A 17,658-nucleotide genomic window follows, 5' to 3' on the forward strand; every position below is an offset into this window, starting at 1 on the left:
TCAATTCATCTACCTACCTAGGTAGACATCTATCTATCTTACCCTACTGTGGTATTTCTCCAGCTCTTACTTACTTACTGCGTACACAAGCCTTGGTAAGCAGTATCATCATGGACAGACACGTTTGCATCTACATATCATCCCATATGCCCTGCACGTTTCATTTTTATTGTATCATTTTTTGAATTCATTTGGCCTCATTCTTTCCTACATTCTTTTATAAGAAAACCTCCAGGTTGATCTCGAGTGTGCTGACGGGATACTTCAACTCGAAGTTCTCCAGGACGGTGGGGTGCAAGATGCCGAACTCGCCGATGCGTACGGTCTTGCCGCCAATTCTGGCGTGGATGGCGGCGGCACGGCCGGGGAAGAAGGTGGGCTCGTTGTCGACAGGCTCGAGCCAGTAGCCGTCGCGCTGGAGGTGGGCGGGGGTGACTTTGTAGTCGATCGGAGCAGAAAGACCCTCCTCGTGAGTAAGGAAGGCCTGGCGCAGCATGGCCATGACGCGGTCGAGCAGGCCATGAACCTCCTCAAAGCCGGAGGCCTTGCCGTACCAGGCGGCGGCGAAGTGGCGCTCATTGCGGGCGCGACGCTCCACGGCCGCATCTTTGAACACTACGTCCGATGTTTCGAAAACACAAATCGGCACGCTGTGGCCTTTGTTCTCGCGGATTGTCTTGAGAAGGCCAGGGAGCAAGGACGTGCGCACAATTTGGTACTCGGCCGTTTTGGGGTTGGCTAACTTGACGGCGGTGTTACCATCGTCTTTGCGATTTAGCCAGGCGAAGTTCTCGTCGTGACTGCATAAGATTAGTGGCATGACTTCGGACCAGCCTGCCATACCACACTCGAGACGGACGATATCTGCCAATTTATTAAGAGTAAGTGGCGCGCCGACAGTCTTGGTGACATTTATCCGGGGCAACTTGTTGAAGCCGTAAGCGATTCCAACGTCCTCCATGATATCGCATCTTTGCAGAATGTCAGCGCGCATTGGGGGTATCGTAACCTCGATTAGACTATCCGGATCCTTTTCTGAGGGCTTGGCGACTACAGCCATCTTGGTCAGGAGCTTGCTAATACTCTCGGCGGTTTCGGATAGCCCAAGGCAACCATTCAAGTAGTCGACTTCGACGGTCTGGGTACGGGTCGACAAATTCGGGGTTATTCGGGTCTGACCATTGTGATCGGATATAACCTTAATAGGCTCGACGGTGAACTGGTCTTGAGAGTAGACGGAAAACATGGTGACCATCATATTAAGCACGATCTCTAGCTTGGTCTGGTCGGTGGCGGTACACTCTATAAAGATATTTTTGCTGTTGACCGAGATCTTGGAGTGGTCGCCATTAATGATAGGGGGCAGGGAGCAGACTACCCTATTGGCATCGTAGATAACAGGGTACAGAGGCTTGTCGCGAACTATGTGCAGATATCTGCCTAGATGCTTATCCTTTTCGTAGAACGACATCAGCTCCTCCCCGTTTAGCTTCTTGGTTTGGTTGAGCGGCACGAAGCTTATATCCTTCGGGGGTCGCGCCTCGTATGTGAAAGGGCCCTTAATGGTATCCAGATCGTGTGTTCCAATGGCGACTAAAGTACGTTGGCGCGCAAGATTCTGGTGCAACTTGTCTTGCAGAGCGATGAAAGATGCATAGCTCTTTGGAGTGAAGGTGATGTTGCGCAAGATGGCACCAGCGACTAAAGGTCGCACTTGGGTAGTGTCTTCGAGAACAGTGATGGTAGTTAAATCGCCGGACGGGGGTTGCGCCAATCTAAAGTTGGGAGTAGCTTGCTTTCCACGGAAGATGTTAAGCATAAGAGCTATCCCCTCGAAGCAGAGCATGTCATATCGGTTGGCGGGGATCTCGATTTTGAGTTGGGGAGGCTCCTGTACGCCATCCACGATGGGTCTCTCCTCATTTTCCGTGTCTTCGTCTAATTCGATGCCGAACTCGAAGCATAGGTCTTCAAACTCGGCGGTCGTATATCTGAGTGAGATCGTGAGTTAGCGGGGTTGAAATCTAAAGTCTTGTCATGGAGGGGCACTGCGTACTGTTGACCCAGAGCCTCATAGAGGTCATATTTGTCAACTGATATAGTAGGCATCTTCTACGTTAGCCCTTCGAGAAGAAGGGTTGTGATAGCCTATTATAAACCAGAGAGTATTGCGCAATTCGTAAGATATACTGTTGTTGTTCAACTTGAGTCACCAACATGGAACATTGAAGCGAATTATGAATTTCATTTTGGGTGTATTATTCGTAAACCCCACCATTAAGGTGGTTAATATCATATACCGTTTTTAGCCATATCTCATAGTTAGTGGAAAGACAACATTGAATAAAGGGAGACTTGATGTATTGATCGACATGGCCACTTTCATTTCAAGGTTGTATGCATGTCAAGTGTATTTCGTACTCGAAGACAACATTACCTAGTAGGTATTACCTGTAGTAATGTGTTCATATGTGATTTTGGGCATCTAGAACTAGAGCCATACAATGTACTTACAATCCGTTGTAGGTCCTCGAGTGACATCACACAGTAGTTATTAAGCTCACAAATATATGCATGAGCTTAATGGAGGCAAATGCCCCAAAAATTATGTAATTGACCAGTCCCTTTCTTGCATATGTATTTGGCTTACGTGATTTTAACATCACAACCTTAGAATGAATTATGCATGTAGCTGTTGGAAGGTACATGCTATTACTACTACATGTAAGTATCTGAGCGGGGAAAGCACATCTACGGATCCCTCATTTGTGTATTCCATGGGTTTATGTGAAATGGATATCGAGGTAGCCTGAGGTATGTATGTACGCAGTAGGGTGGGGCAGCTGTGGCAGAGATTTTATATGTATATGTATGTCAACGGTATGTACATCCAATGTCATCCATACTATGCCAAAGGCAGGTCCTACATCTGTAGGTTAGTACCTAACTAGTAGTATATTACTAGGTATGTAACCTGTAACCTAAGCCCCTTGTTATTTCATAACCAAAGAAAGTTGTACACCCGCCTACTAAGGTACATGGCATATATACATACATGTTATGCATATACCTAGGGTAGTGATGTAAATAAAAAGAAAAACCGGTACATAGTAGTTAGTTATTAGGTACATGACAAAGGTACTCAGTGCTGCATGCTAACATTTGCTCTAGCCCGCGTTAGACCTATTTCCACCAAAAGGCATCTTTCTCTTCTTGACCACAACACAATCCACCCGACCAAGCGACTTCTTGATGATACCCCTCGATAATCTAGTTTGGAAGAATCAAAGACCAGACTTAAAAGGCGAACACAAACCCCCTATTTAGATACGTGAGATTAAAAAAATCTTTACCTCTACCCTCCTGCGCGTCAAAGCATTTGTTTTTTCTTCTTCTTGGTGTTGGAGTTACGAGCAACGTCGATCTCAGTCCGGTCCCTACTCTCTTGCCAGTCGCCAAATTGACCCGACATCGACCTAACTCATTGCATCACTCCACCAGAACCACCAGAATAACTAAAACCACCCACGCGATCAGCAGCGCACCCAGCCAAGGCCTTTACTTTCTACATTCAACCCTCTTCGACAACTCTCAATACCTACAACTGCATAACATAATCAACTATACCTAGTACCTCATCATGGCTGACGCGCCAAATGCGAACGATGAGCTTTACCCCATCGCTGTTCTCATTGACGAATTGAAGGTAAGGCGGTATCTCGAAATAAAATCATGAACCACAACTACTGACACTTTTCGCTAGCACGACGATGTTCTTCTCCGACTAAATGCCATCCATCGTCTCTCGACAATTGCGCTAGCTCTAGGTGCCGAGCGCACCCGTGATGAACTCATTCCCTTTTTAGATGGTTAGACCCCCCCCTTCCATACGTATGAGCCAGAACAATATTTAACATCGGCATTAGAGTCGGTCGAAGATGAGGATGAGGTCCTCGTTGCTCTAAGCGAAGAGCTGGGCAGCTTCATCGAATACGTCGGTGGCCCTCAATATGGCCATGTCCTTCTCTCCCCCCTCGAGAACCTAGCAGCCATCGAAGAGCCCGTCGTCCGGGATAAGGTTCGTCAAACCAGCCAACTATATTCCCTGTTTATCATTCACTAATCATATAATGTAGGCTGTCGAGTCCCTGAACAAGATCTGCATCGAGCTTTCTCCACAGCAAGTCGAAGAATATTTCATCCCATTAACCAACCGACTTTCCAAGGCAGACTGGTTCACTTCCAAAGTTTCAGGATGCGGCCTCTACACAAGTCCGTACAGCAAGGTATCTCCTCCAGTTCAGGAGCAACTTCGCCAGCAGTTTGGTCTTCTGGTTCACGATGAGACGCCCATGGTTCGGAGACAGTCTGCTACTCACATGGCCAAATTCGTGAAGGAAATGCCCGCGGCTATCGTCGTCGACGAAATGATACCCCTCTTCCAGCATCTTGCGCAAGACGATCAGGACAGCGTGCGATTACTGACGGTAGAAATCCTTATCTCCATTGCTGAAGTGGTCCCCAAAGAACAACAGGGTAGCCACGGTGTCTTGCTCACATCGTTGCGAAACCTAATAGAAGATAAGAGCTGGAGGGTCCGATACATGATTGCCGATAGATTTGAGAAGGTACAAACCGTCGATATGATGTCTTTGGCATAGCTCTGGCTAACGATGAGTGACAGATTGCAAAAGCTGTAGACGAAGAGGTGGTCTCGCGAGATCTAGTGCCTGCATTTGTCAAGTTGTTGAAAGACAATGAAGCCGAAGTTCGAACCGCTATCGCCGGCCAGATCCCCGGCTTCTGCGGCCTGCTTGATAGGACTACACTTCTCAATGACATTATGAGTCCCATCGAGGACCTTGTCTCTGATACCTCCCAGCATGTTCGCGCTGCTCTCGGCACTCAGATCAGCGGTCTTGCGCCAATCCTGGGCAAGCAAGAGTGGGTTAAACTGCCTCGAGTTACCAAAATTCCAGTTACTGACATGTTCCAGGACCATTGATCACCTTCTTCCTATGTTCTTGCAGATGTTGAAGGATGAATTCCCCGAAGTCCGCCTCCACATTATCTCCAAGCTCGAGCTGGTCAACCAAGGTAATTATCCTTATTCTTATCGGACCTTAGAAAGTCCATCATGCTAATGGCTTTTAGTCATCGGTATCGATTTACTCTCACAGTCCCTTTTACCCGCGATCGTGCAGCTTGCAGAAGATAAGCAATGGAGAGTGAGACTCGCTATAATCGAATATATCCCGCTCCTTGCTAGCCAACTGGGTGTCAAGTTCTTCGATGAAAAGTTGAGTTCGTTGTGCATGGGATGGCTAGGAGATACTGTCTTCTCCATTCGCGAAGCGGCGACTCACAATCTGAAGAAGCTTACTGAAGTATTTGGAGTTGAGTGGGCAAGCGAAGCGATCATTCCAAAAGTGATGGCTATGGGCTCCCACCCGAACTATCTATATCGAATGACGACTTGCTTCGCGATATCTGTAAGTGGGCTTGTTATGTGAAAATGGCTTGGTACGGTTACTAATTTGTTATAGACTTTGGCTACTGTTGTCAGCCTAGATGTCATTGGAAAATCCATTCTTCCTATGCTGGAAAAGCTCGTCGATGATGAGATTCCGAACATCCGTTTCAACGTGGCGAAGACGTATGCTGTACTTATCGACGTCTTAAAACGTCTTCCTGACGAAGGCACTATCTATAGCTTGGAGAAGGCCGGGACGACGAGTACTACACCATCCCCTCACGCTTCCGAGCTCATCCAGCAGCGTATCTTCCCCAGCTTAGAGAAGTTACAGAAGGACGATGACGTTGACGTGCGTTATTTTGCAACGACAGCAGTAGCAGGCATTCCCGGAATGGGTGGTGAGCCCATGAACACGTCGCCGTAGATAGGAGGAAACTGAAGAGAAATCTTCATAACATGCGGCTATGTATTAGAGCGTTCTAGCTGCAGTCTCTCGCGAGATAGCCATCCCGAAAATGTCCAGTCGTCAGTCCGTATCAACAGAGGTCCTCCAGAGCCTAGTTATTGAGGATCCTTAAGAGTAATACAAAGACGTATGGGGTAGGCACAGCACACGGTTGTCATGCATTTTTAAGGGGTTCGTATTCATGCGTGGCACTGGATCCCCATTGGGCTTCCAAGTCGTGCAGGCTTCTATTAGGTGAATGACCGAGCCTGAGAAGCCGGAAAAGATGATGATTGTTCCGGTAGTGCTGCCGGGTGTGTAAGATTAAAAGAACCAAAAAAAGACACCCTATGATGAATTTTAATAGATTTTCAATTAAGACTGACAAGACGGTGACATGATTATCTACTGTTAGTATACTTTTGTCTATTTCATTGCTGGGGAATCTAAACTTCTTTGTCAACCTAGATTTGTGCCTGTTGTGCCAAAGTAGAGGATGATATATAGGTACCCAGGTATATTAAGTCTATATTCTCATGGCCGAGAAGCGTCAACTTGTGGAGATCCTCACTTTCCTGAAGCATAGACTACTAATAGTCTGCCCCTTGACGCCGCCGAAGCTGAAACTGGGATAGGCTACCCTGCCAACCTCCACAAATTTCCACCCCCCTCTATTACTGCCGTTCTTCTTCTCCTCCTCCTCCTCCTCCTCAACCCTAACCTCCCCTTCGAACCAAACCCGTAGCTCCTCCTCAGTCCAATTACAGCTCGTCACGAGGAAGATCCCGTTCTCACGGACCAAGGGCGTTATTCTGGACTTGTAGGATTCATTGATGCGTAGGCCGGTCGCGGGGTCGATGGTGGAGGATAGCGAGATTGCGTCGAAGGTTCCCTTGTCGAGAACTACGTCCCACCCGTTGGATTGGGCGCCTGTGAGGAGCGCGGATGGGGAGCTGAGAATGTCGTGCTCCAGGAAAGTGATTGGCTCTTCGCGGGAATCGGAGTCGGAGTCGGAGTTGGAGGAGGAGGAGGAAGAGGAGCGCGACTCGGCAATGCGCCGCGCGAACTGCACGCTCTGGGCCGAGTAGTCTACGCCGAGCATGCGGCCCTTCCAGTCGGAGTCCCGCAGCGCGAAAAGCAGGGAGCCATTGCCGGTGCCGAGGTCGAGGAAGGAGGTGGTTTCTTGGGAGAGGTGCAGGTCGGCGGAGGAGGATGAGAGGAATTCGATGAGCTTGGTCTCGGCGTCCGAGTCGTCGAACCAGACGGTGCCGGTGTTGGAGGGGTCGTCGGCGTGGTTGGAGAGCTCGGACTCGTAGAGGTTGTCCCAGCTATATATTGGGATGTTAATTTATGCGTCTGGGAGTATGTGTGTGTATGTGTGTGTATGTGATAAAGTGTTTATGGTTGAAGAAGCTCATACTATTCTTTGGTGCCCAGCGCCGAGGGCTTGAGGTGGGTTGGCTTGGACATTTCGGCGGACTCTTGAGGATTACAAGTCATTGTTCATTGTTTCAATGTTCAGTCTTTCCTTGGCATTATCGTGTCGCAATCGCTATCAGCTTCAAAGGAAGGAAGTTATGGAGGGGCATCCTGGGCATCCTGGGCAGAAATCGACAGAACGACAAAAGAAGTAAGCGGTGTGAATAATAACGGCCTAGTCAAAAACATCTTGCGCCAGTAGCAGCTGCCGTGTACCTTTAGGTGTGGACGTTATAAACTGCCCGCCACTGAAGTCGGAGGCTGATAAGACCGATAACCGATAAGCGCCTTTCCCATAGACTTTTCTGTCGTCACTTTTTAACTTGTTGTCTATCCATTTTCTGTTTGTCGCTAATAATTGCAAATTGCAAATCGCAAATCGCAAATCGCAAGTCGCAAAACTCAAGTTCAGATGCTCATACCATGTTTCGCGCCTGCTCGTCTAAACGCTTAACAAGAGGCATTGCCTCTCCTGTGCGAGCATCCGCCAGGGCATTCCGGCCCATTGAGACTCGTCGTACTTTGGCCACTGTCCAAGTGCCAACTCCAAAGGTATTGTAGACTTGTTACTCATTCCCTTTGCATCCTAGGTTTGACCAGGTAGAGGCTAACTGCTACAAGGAACCCACAGAGCTTGACCGAATCACGACGTTACCAAATGGCATCCGTGTGGCTTCGGAGGCTCTCCCTGGATCCTTCGCTGGAGTGGGCGTGTATATTGCGGGCGGGTCGAGATACGAGAACGCCTACGTGAGCGGAGTAAGCCACATAGTTGACCGACTGGCCTTTCATTCTACGTACACCCGAACACCTGCAGAGATACAAGATACGGTAGAATCCCTAGGAGGCAATGTACAGTGCATGTCGTCGAGAGAATCGATGATGTACCAAGCTGCCACCTTCAACTCTGCTGTTCCGTTAGCAACGGAGCTTCTTGCCGACACCATTCAAAATCCTCAAATTACGGAGGAGGAAGTGGCCAGTGAGCTTATGACGGCCGAATACGAGATCAATGAGATATGGAAGAATCCGGAACTTATCCTACCCGAGTTGGTACATATGGCGGCGTTCAAGGGTAATACCATTGGTAACCCCCTGTTGTGCCCCAGAGAGAGAATACCGGCGATCAACAGTTCAGTCATCCGAGCATATAGAGACACATTCTACCGTCCTGAGAGAACTGTTGTTGCATTTGCCGGTATACCACACTCCGAGGCGGTGCAATTAGCGACCGACTTCTTTGGCGACATGAAGGGAGCTGAGCTACCTAATTTGTCAAAGTCTGGGTCGGAAACATCATTGGATTCGCTATCGTCTGGTCAGACTGACTCGTCAAAATCTTCTTTCGCCTCCTCTTCTTCATCGACATCGTCTAGCATATTGTCCAAGATACCCCTTTTCAAGAATCTCTCTACTTCTGCAAGCCGCAATGCTTCCGTCCTTAGTACACCAGCAATCCCACCCACCCCCGAAGAAATTTCCAAGCCCGCGCATTATACGGGTGGTTTTGTCTCTCTTCCACGACAAACTATCACCAGCCCACATCAGCAAGCATTCACTCATATTCACCTCGCCTTCGAGGGATTACCCATATCGTCAGACGATATTTATGCGTTGGCGACCCTCAACACTCTCCTGGGTGGCGGTGGATCCTTCTCGGCTGGAGGGCCTGGCAAAGGCATGTATTCAAGACTCTATACTAACGTGCTTAACCAACATGCTTGGGTTGAATCTTGTGTCGCCTTCAACCATTCATACACCGATTCTGGACTGTTCGGCATCTCTGCCCAGTGTGCACCTTCGCACACGCAGCAAATGCTCGATACGATGTGTCAACAACTGAGAGCACTTACCATAGATACCGGCTTCGCTGCTCTCAACCAAGTGGAAGTTAACCGCGCCAAGAACCAGCTACGCTCTAGTCTGCTGATGAACCTCGAAAGCCGAATGGTCGAGTTAGAAGATCTCGGCAGACAAGTGCAGGTACATGGCCGCAAAGTCCCCGTTCAACAGATGTGCTACAAGATCCAGTCACTAAGTATCGGGGACCTGCGTCGGGTAGCGAAGAAAGTCGTGGGGGGATTGGTGCAGAATCCAGGCAAGGGAAGCGGTTCTCCAACGGTGGTAATACAAGAAGCACAAGACTTCTCCAACACCGCCAAGTCGATGACCTGGGAAGAGATTCAGGACCGGATCTACAAATGGGGCTTGGGCAGACGTTAGATGATGAGAGGCCCAAACATATTCGGATGACAGGGCTCCTGGTGGTCACTTGGAACCATGCTAGTATGACTTACACGATCTCGGCTCCTACGCGTTCTCGCCTCTAGGCGCACCTCAACGGATGTATAATGGTGTACAATAATGATTTTAGAAAAAAGTCGGATTCTACATGATAAGGACCAAGGATCGATTAACGAGCATAGCTGAGTAATCGAGGTTTTCTATTATACTCGGATTCGGAAATGGGAACACTGCGTCGAATTCAGGCCGGCTAATCTTCAGTGGAGGATATACGCCATCCCCTTGAGCACCGCGTAAGCTCTAGTGTCGAGTGTAGCGAGCCAAATGAGGGTCCGTTCTACCTCGGGTGTCGAAAAGTCAGGTACCTACTAGGTTGGTATGTCCGTACATAAGGAAGTGGAAAGGAATACCTCGAGGATGTAGGACAAACCCAGGTTCGAGTCCACCACAACGAAGCACTGCTTATTACGTCGCCACGTTCTATATTCATGCGGTGAGCTACATACTACAAGGTAGATAGGTAGTAGTAGGTACTGTAAATATGTAGATATATACTAGGTATATTCAGTATCCAGAGTCACATTTCTACTCGTCTACAACGTAGGGAGATCAAGTATCGTTACATGGTTATCTAGGCAGGCATCCAAGGTACGTAGAAGGCATTGCCGAATCTTGCTCGATATCTGATGTGCCACCAGATTCGCGAAATAATGTGGTTTGTGTTTGCTAAGCTGTCGCACCAGGGGAAGTATATATATACGAATCGGATAGGGGCTTACGTTAGGCGGTGTATTGTCTATGCCACCAGATAATGGGAGTAAGTTGGGCGTTGGGCTGTCGCTAGGTGTCGAGTATAATTGCCCCCTTTAATGGAGGCTCACGGTCACCTCGGCTCACACTATTCCTTTTTGCCAAGCTTATCAGAAAGCATAGGTAGATTAGAGGATATAGGGGGTAAACCCGAATACCCAAGACGACAATAAAGCCAAGCACCTAGGTAGGTAAAGCTAAAGCCAATGACAGACATCCTCAGAACAACCCGGGGCAGCGACGGCCGTCAGACGACCCAGACAATCACCCTGCCGCCCCAAACAACCCCCTTCGCACCCCCCCAACCCCAACACCACAACAGCAATAGCGACAGCAACAGCGATGACTCCGACAGCAACCAAAACACCGACAACACCGCCATGCCCCCCTCCTGCTCCCTCTCCGTCTTCTGCCCGCACGTATCCCAGCTCACCTTCTCGCGCGCCACCTCGGCGCACTGGCCGCACCTCCTGCAAAGCCAGGCGTGCCTCGCCGTGCAGACGACCACGGCCCTGTGGACCGCCGGCAGCACCGTCCGCACCGTCACGGCCGTCGGCTACAACGCGGACTGCTGGCCCCCGAACTACTTCAGCGTCTTCGACAACGAGGAGGGCGTGCTGCGCGGCGTGGGGCCCGACGACGACGACGGGGAGGGGGGGGGGGGCGGCACGGCGCAGGTGGTGGTGGTGGGCGACGTCTCGACGGCCGCGTTCCCCGGGAGCGAGTGTCTGAGGGGGTGGACCACGGCGTGCGCGACTGCCGTCACCGAGAGTAGTAGCAGCGGCAGCGGCAGCGGCGGTGGCGGGAAAACGTACCCGCAGGCGTGGTGCTGTCCCCCGGGCGATTGGAGCTGCGCTACGGCCAGCACTACCACTACCGCCGCCGCCAACGGTAAGAGAAAAGCAGGAGAACCCCCGCAGCGCCTGTGCCGCAGCACCCTCACGGGCCCCGACACCCAGATCTGGATGTCGTGGGACCCGCCGTACACGGACGCGTCGCGCGAGGCGTACACGTGGAGCGTGGATGTGCCGGGGGAGACGGACCCGGCGCTCGCGGCGGTGGTTTATAGGAAGGTGTTTCCGCTTGCGTTGACGGTGGATGCTGGTACTGATGCTGCTGCTGCTGCTGCTGCTGCTACGACGACGACGGAAACAGCAACAGTGACACGACAGCAGAATGGTGGTGGTGGGGATGGGGATGGGGATGGGAAAGTGGTAGCAGCTACGGCTACGTCAGGGGCGGGGGTGGCGAGGAGGGCGGAGATACTGCCGCTGCCGCTGCCGCTGGCTGGTGGCAGAGCTATGCTTGTGTCGTCGTCGTCGTCGTCGTCGCGGTGCGCGGCTACTGGATTGCTGGGGGTCGTTGCTGTGGCGGCGCTGCTGGTAGTAGTTCTGGTGCTTGGGTTTGTGGTGGTGGTGGTGTGGCGGAAGAGGGGGGTGGGGAGGTGTTGTGAGGCGGGGAAAATGAGGAAGGGGAAGGAGGAGGAGATGGTACTACAGACACGGGACGTAAAGTCTACTTGAAGTAGGCTGGTTGTAAGGGGAATCATAAGCTTGTTCTCTCCTTTCTCTTCTCTCGCTTAGCCTACCCCCTTTTCCCCAATGAGATCTGGGGCGTTGCTGATGGCTAGCTTGGTAAATGAGTCAATTTGTTTGTCAGTGATTTCAGAGAACATTGGTAATAGAATATGTTTTGAGTCTTATATTCGCTTCGGCGGAAAAGAAAAAGGTTTGTTGGAACTCAAGACTTCTTTTGTTTCTCTCTTCATAGGAATTTTGTGAGAGTAGGCAAATAAGTTACGCCATCAACGCCAAGTCGCCAGTTCATCAAATGTCCCTGGGAGAAAGAGTAGCTATCCAGGTAAAATCTCCGTCACATCCCCAACTGAAGTACGCCAAGCTATATATGCCCGAATTAGGAAGGATGGCACCGTCTAGGCCAATCATATGAAAGATCGATCAGTCTTGGTATTATTGAAGGAGTGTGAGTGTACAGCATATGTCAATAATAAAGATTCCACGCCAGTTGAATACGAGATCAAATATATGAATGCGTCTTTTCATAAAAAAGAATAACGAAATGCTTTTTGTAGTCAATAGGTGAATGACCAAGCCTGAACCTATCTATTAATACTTTCGTTCTTCCCACCCAGACGCCGTATAATGAGTGAAGAAAAGGAACATCGTAATTCGTCATTTCCCACTCTCCTCTTCTCAGACTTGTTACGTCCTCAATCCACAGTTGGTGTGACTGCGCTGTTTTGTAGTATCATATACCTTTTTTTTTTTTCGAAATCATCGCTTCCAACTTGTAGAAGATAATAAAATGAAAGTATGCAAAAATGATCACTTTTTTTTTATTCCCCGTAAACCCAAAACCCTTTCTTTTTCTCCCCCCCCCCCCCCCCCTTTTTTTTGCTGGTCCTTTCTACGGAGTGTATAATACGCTATCAATTATTCAATTTTGGACATCCTCTTGGACATGCTACACGAGGAAGTTAGTTCAAGATCGAAAAAAATATGAAGGATAGACTGGCAACTTACAAATCATAGAAAGCAAACTGGCTAGGGCTGCTGCCAAATTCATACACGAAACGAGACGCGAGGTAGCTTCCAAAGATGGCGCGGAGGTACGAGTCGGGCACGCGGCTGATGATCGTGTCCAGGCCAACCTTCTCAATGAGTAGGTTGGGCAGAGCATCCGCGAGGGTCGACTTGCGAATCTTCGGGTTGGCCCATAGGTCCGACTTCTGTAGTTCTTCGTCTAGTGTCGTGATGGCAACGGAGAGCGTATCGGAAAGCACAGAGCGTGGCACGCCGCTCTGCTCATGTTCTCGCCAGATTGCCTCAAACTCGAGCCTAGCGTTCTCCTGAATCTTTTCTTGCACATGCTTAACATAGTCCTTGTAGAACTGTGGCGCCTCGCCTTTGGCGTTGTGGCACATGTTCTCGACGAACCCTTGGTCATCGAAGCTGAGCGAGGCGAGAACTTCCAGAGACGATGAAGTCACACCACCCTTGTTGGCGGATGCATCCTTGAAGAGAACACAGCCGGCCTTCTCGAGGCGCAACTTGGCATCTTGAGTGATGAACAAGTTAGCTCCTTCGACCATGTAAGGTATAGTCGCCTTGCCATCCTTGATCAACTTGGAAACAGTGGAAAGATCAATCGACTCGGGACGACCACCGCAAGGGACAAAGCAGTCTGTGATGCCAGAATCCCTGAGGTGATAGAAGTTGCGGAAGGGCGTGCCGTTGGGAACCACTTCGCCAGTCGGCAGTGTGACATTGCTGTCGTCACACAAAACCCTATATCCGTCCTTGGACAGTTTGGATAGGTCGAACTGGGAGATCATGACACGCTTCTTGGCAAGCCGAATCAATTCCTCCTTGTCGATACCATTGGGGTCAACCAGAACACCGGATCCATCGACTATGGATGTGTACTTCTCGTTGCTTAGAAGAATCTCGTTGCTTCCAAGGTCGCCATCTGGACCTCCGGTTTGCATTTTCCTCACATTGGATGGGTCCAGGTTCAGCTTGCGGTAGATTCCCTTGACATACTCTCGCACGGACAATGTTGTCATGCCATACTCGTCGTGAGGAATACCGCCAAGCTTAGGCGACTTGCCGGTAAAGAATGATTTCCACCATGGCGCACCTCGGGCGCGAGCGTGTTCGGTAGCCCAATCCACAAGATCGGCCGTGTTCTCGTCGGGACCCAAAAACAAGATTTCTTCCTTCTTGTAAAGATCCACAATGGGGTTCTTGATACCAGGGGTTTTGGCGGGAAGAAGAAGGTCCAAGATACTATCGATGTACTTCTCAAAAGCTTCCCGAGCGCGGTCCTGTGACTTGGCATCGAGAAGGACCACGCCCTTCGAGCCACCTTCCGGGATGTCCTTGTTTTTGCGCTGCTGGGTACTGGCAAGCGCGTAGTTCTCGTCGAAAAGGCTCCTAGCATTTATGCTATAAGCTTCTTTGCTGCGAGACTTGACAATTCGAATACCACCTCGGGCAACATCCTTGAAGCGTAGGTGGAAGCCACGGGCCTCTGCGCTTATGACAAGGAACATACCATATAAGCGTCTAGGATATTCGATCTCCGGTAGGAATGATGGATCTAAGCGGAAACTGAGGGCAACCTTGGTAGGGGTGAAGTAGTTGGTCTTCATAACGGCATTGTTGAATATGCGGAAGGCTGTCATTACCATCTCCTCGTGTTCGTTGGAAACTTCCTGGGTGATGGCCTCCTTGAGCCTAGCATCCGAGAGCACCTCAACCGTCGGAGTGGGAGCGATAATGCTTTTCTCAAAGCCAGGGCCAACGCTCAAATGAATGCTGGCGAATGCGGCGTATAATAACCGCACTAAACTGGGATATGATGAGATGATTTCCAAGATGTAATCCGGAGTGAACGTCTCAGTGCGGAGCCGACGCTTTAGCTTAGACAAGATCTCCACATGCGCCGGGTTCCCCGAGTCTAAGGCTTGCTTGATAGATACGTATTCCGTCCCGAGGCGGTTCAAGAAGTGTTGGACGAAAACCCAGACACAGTGGCCATAGACGGTCTCTTGCAGACTCAAAGAACCAGATGCAAACAAAGCGTGGAGTTTGTTTTGGGGTATGCAGTATAGGAGAGAGATCTCCTTGGTGATTTGGTGGATAGACTGCTCGATAGGCATAGGCGGAGTGTCTAGGTTTGCCGCCGGCTTCAAGTAGATACTCATAACTGTGATGCCATTGGAGAACTGCTCCACGTACTTCCTGGTACTCGTTACACCATAGTAGTGGTAAAGGTCGCTCAAGGCACTGAAGATACCTCTGGCGGTACGCGAGCGGAAGGCCATGACGAGGCGCTTCTCCTCAGAACCCTCGATATCGAAGACTTCAATAACAGGTCCGGTCCTGTTTACGGCAAGTTTGATGATATCATCATAGATCTGCTTGGTATTCTTAGTTGCCTTGGTCAGGAACATTCGATCACTGATGATCTCAAGGCGTGTCTCGCCCGGCTCCGGGTTAGGATCTACAAACAGGCACTGATATACGAAATAACATCGTAGCGAAGCCTTAGATGAAGGATCATTCGATATCGTTCCTGGTGAGCGGAAGGTTTCAACCCGGAATCGCTTGCTGGGGTCCGCGTTATCGAGGTACTTTTCCTCTAATCTGTTCTCGAAGCGTGGGCCATGTAGAGAGCTTTGACCGGGTTCGCTGGTGTCAATGTAGATAGCGTGGTCAGTGGCCTCCATGTCTAGGCGGATCTCCTCGCGCTTGTCTACACGAGCGTATGCAGCAACCTTGGCAGCGTACATGGAGGTGATGTGAGTGGCAATAACATCAGCACTCTCCATTTGGAAGTAAACATCGTCAATGCCGAGCTCATTGTAGAACCACGAAACTTGGTCATCAAGATGCGACTCAGGGATCCACTTTTGCTTGAGGATGATATTTTTCACTATCCCAAATTAGAATAGCCGAGGGCGTTGTAAGGACTGCCAAACTTACCTTGTTGTATCTGTTCATCTCTTCCCTTGAACTCAGGTGCGATATATCCTACAGTAGCAGAACGCAGGACCTTATGTCCATTGGCACGAAGACTCCCCAAAGGCACTGAGAAGTGTGTGGGTTGAGGCGAAGGGTGCCGGGAAGGCTCATCGCCATTCTGAACCTTTTCCAACAGCTTGCTGGCTGGGGTATGCTCAGGGGCTGTCCCGTTGGTCGTCATGATCTGAGCTTTGGGTTCGAAAACCTCAAGGGGCTCAAAGGGGTCAGTATATTCAGGAAACCTATCCAGAGGCAGGTCAGTTGTCTGAATTGTCAACATCTTAACCACCATGATGAAGACACGAAATAGAGTTGCCTTGAAGCAAGGTGGGAGATAAGGTTGGCAAAGGGTATACAGCAAAGTTAAGAGACACCACAATAGAAGATAGGGCAAGATATAGAGGTCTGGGGAAAGGGATGATGCCTCATATATAGACAAATATGAGGCAGCACGGAAGGCGTCATTGTGAAGGATGAAGGCAATCTGTCTCTGTTAGGTATTGGGAACTACCCCAGGGATCGATATGAAGGCACAACGAGTCAGTAGCAGTATGAGGTTACCGCGGTATAAGATAAATGAAGAGAAGATGGGTACCGGGAATTTTTGGAACCCATATTACGCTTCAGGGGAACATAAAGCACCTGCAGACCGGGGGAACGGCGGGCTGAGCATAATATTGAAAATGGAAATGGAAATACGAGTGCCGTTATCGTGTCTCAAAACTGCACTTGACTAGAAAGTGACTAGGAGCTGACAAGGAGCATAATGGGATCTCCTTCACCGCTGGATGATTCGGGTAGCGTTGAGTTGAGTTGATATGATGTTGGATGTTGGCGCTCCTCCTGATAAGGAAACTAATAACAGAAACAGGCTGAAGGACAAAGAGACGTACCGAAAATAGTGTTTGAAGGATGTCTCTCCGGGACTTTAACTCAGGAGATACACAGATCCACAATTAAGCTAAATGGAGACTGGTCAACTTAAAGGAGTGAAATGCAAGATCTACCCTCGCGTTAGTTAGGTTGCTATCGGAAAGGGATAATACATGGAGAGAAAGAAGGGGGCGTGATAGTGTAGATGGTGTAGGTGTATGGGTGTGTATAGTAGTGGCAGATTGATTGGCTATTGCAAAGAGTAAAATAAGGTGCGAGAAAGAAGATGGTACAGATGGTACATACCTTAATAAAGATGATGCAAGACGATGCAAGAACCTCGACAAGTTCCAATTAGGGGTTTCTAAAAGGGTTGCTTTCTAATGGTGATAGTGGTGATAGTGAGTAGTAAATTTGAAAGAACTTCAACTTCAAATTAAACACAGTTTTGCCTTATTGTATCTCGGTAGACTCGGTAGATAGATAAAGAGGAATAAATTTGATGAGTCGAGTCATGCGTAGGAAATAGGATATTGAATTTTGAATTTTGAATTTGAATTTTGTAGAGTTGTAATAGATTGCAGATTGTAGATTGATATCAATACGATGATGACGGTGGGCAATGATAAGAATGGGGCGAAGAGGTAGGTACTATCAATGGTATGTATGTACTGCTACTGGGCAATGCTACTGGGTAGTAGGTACTAGGTAGTGATGTAGCTGCCAGCTGGGAGGTTAGGCGACTCCGAAGAATTGAACCCACAAGATAAGGATAAGGAAGA

At 49.4% G+C, this 17,658-nt stretch overlaps 6 protein-coding genes across 6 annotated transcripts; 3 read left to right on the forward strand and 3 right to left on the reverse strand.

Moving 5' to 3' along the window:
• Positions 1-81: 81 nt before the first annotated feature.
• On the reverse strand, positions 82-2,462 carry GGS25DRAFT_124610 (phenylalanyl-tRNA synthetase beta chain). Its single transcript, XM_049256166.1, has 2 exons — positions 2,057-2,462; positions 82-1,991 (listed from the first exon to the last, which is right to left on the reverse strand). Exons 1-2 carry the CDS (start codon positions 2,107-2,109, stop codon positions 218-220), a joined length of 1,827 nt encoding a protein of 608 aa, XP_049120133.1. The 5' UTR covers positions 2,110-2,462; the 3' UTR covers positions 82-217.
• Positions 2,463-3,455: 993 nt separating this feature from the next.
• On the forward strand, positions 3,456-6,186 carry GGS25DRAFT_124658 (armadillo-type protein). Its single transcript, XM_049256168.1, has 8 exons — positions 3,456-3,706; positions 3,764-3,869; positions 3,927-4,078; positions 4,137-4,628; positions 4,685-4,944; positions 4,997-5,097; positions 5,155-5,492; positions 5,547-6,186. Exons 1-8 carry the CDS (start codon positions 3,641-3,643, stop codon positions 5,898-5,900), a joined length of 1,869 nt encoding a protein of 622 aa, XP_049120134.1. The 5' UTR covers positions 3,456-3,640; the 3' UTR covers positions 5,901-6,186.
• Positions 6,186-7,657, reverse strand: GGS25DRAFT_124715 (putative S-adenosylmethionine-dependent methyltransferase of the seven beta-strand family). Its single transcript, XM_049256169.1, has 2 exons — positions 7,342-7,657; positions 6,186-7,249 (listed from the first exon to the last, which is right to left on the reverse strand). The coding sequence occupies exons 1-2, from the start codon at positions 7,419-7,421 to the stop codon at positions 6,472-6,474; spliced, it is 858 nt and encodes a 285-aa protein (XP_049120135.1). The 5' UTR covers positions 7,422-7,657; the 3' UTR covers positions 6,186-6,471.
• A 1-nt stretch (position 7,658) lies between these two features.
• On the forward strand, positions 7,659-10,220 carry GGS25DRAFT_124654 (peptidase M16 inactive domain-containing protein). Its single transcript, XM_049256167.1, has 2 exons — positions 7,659-7,952; positions 8,022-10,220. Exons 1-2 carry the CDS (start codon positions 7,824-7,826, stop codon positions 9,621-9,623), a joined length of 1,731 nt encoding a protein of 576 aa, XP_049120136.1. The 5' UTR covers positions 7,659-7,823; the 3' UTR covers positions 9,624-10,220.
• Positions 10,221-10,295: 75 nt separating this feature from the next.
• On the forward strand, positions 10,296-12,326 carry GGS25DRAFT_529226 (uncharacterized protein). The gene has a single exon (XM_049265262.1). It carries the CDS (start codon positions 10,661-10,663, stop codon positions 11,975-11,977), a length of 1,317 nt encoding a protein of 438 aa, XP_049120137.1. The 5' UTR covers positions 10,296-10,660; the 3' UTR covers positions 11,978-12,326.
• A 527-nt stretch (positions 12,327-12,853) lies between these two features.
• GGS25DRAFT_475938 (NAD-specific glutamate dehydrogenase) lies at positions 12,854-16,866 on the reverse strand (the record flags this gene model as incomplete). Its single annotated transcript, XM_049259753.1, has 4 exons — positions 16,599-16,866; positions 15,965-16,245; positions 12,998-15,914; positions 12,854-12,938 (listed from the first exon to the last, which is right to left on the reverse strand). Coding segments are annotated over exons 1-4 (3,245 nt in total), but the record flags the coding sequence as incomplete, so codon positions are not given.
• Positions 16,867-17,658: the final 792 nt, after the last annotated feature.

Source organism: Hypoxylon fragiforme, assembly GCF_022984875.1.
Source record: "Hypoxylon fragiforme strain CBS 206.31 chromosome Unknown GGS25scaffold_2, whole genome shotgun sequence".
Taxonomy (NCBI): domain Eukaryota; kingdom Fungi; phylum Ascomycota; class Sordariomycetes; order Xylariales; family Hypoxylaceae; genus Hypoxylon; species Hypoxylon fragiforme.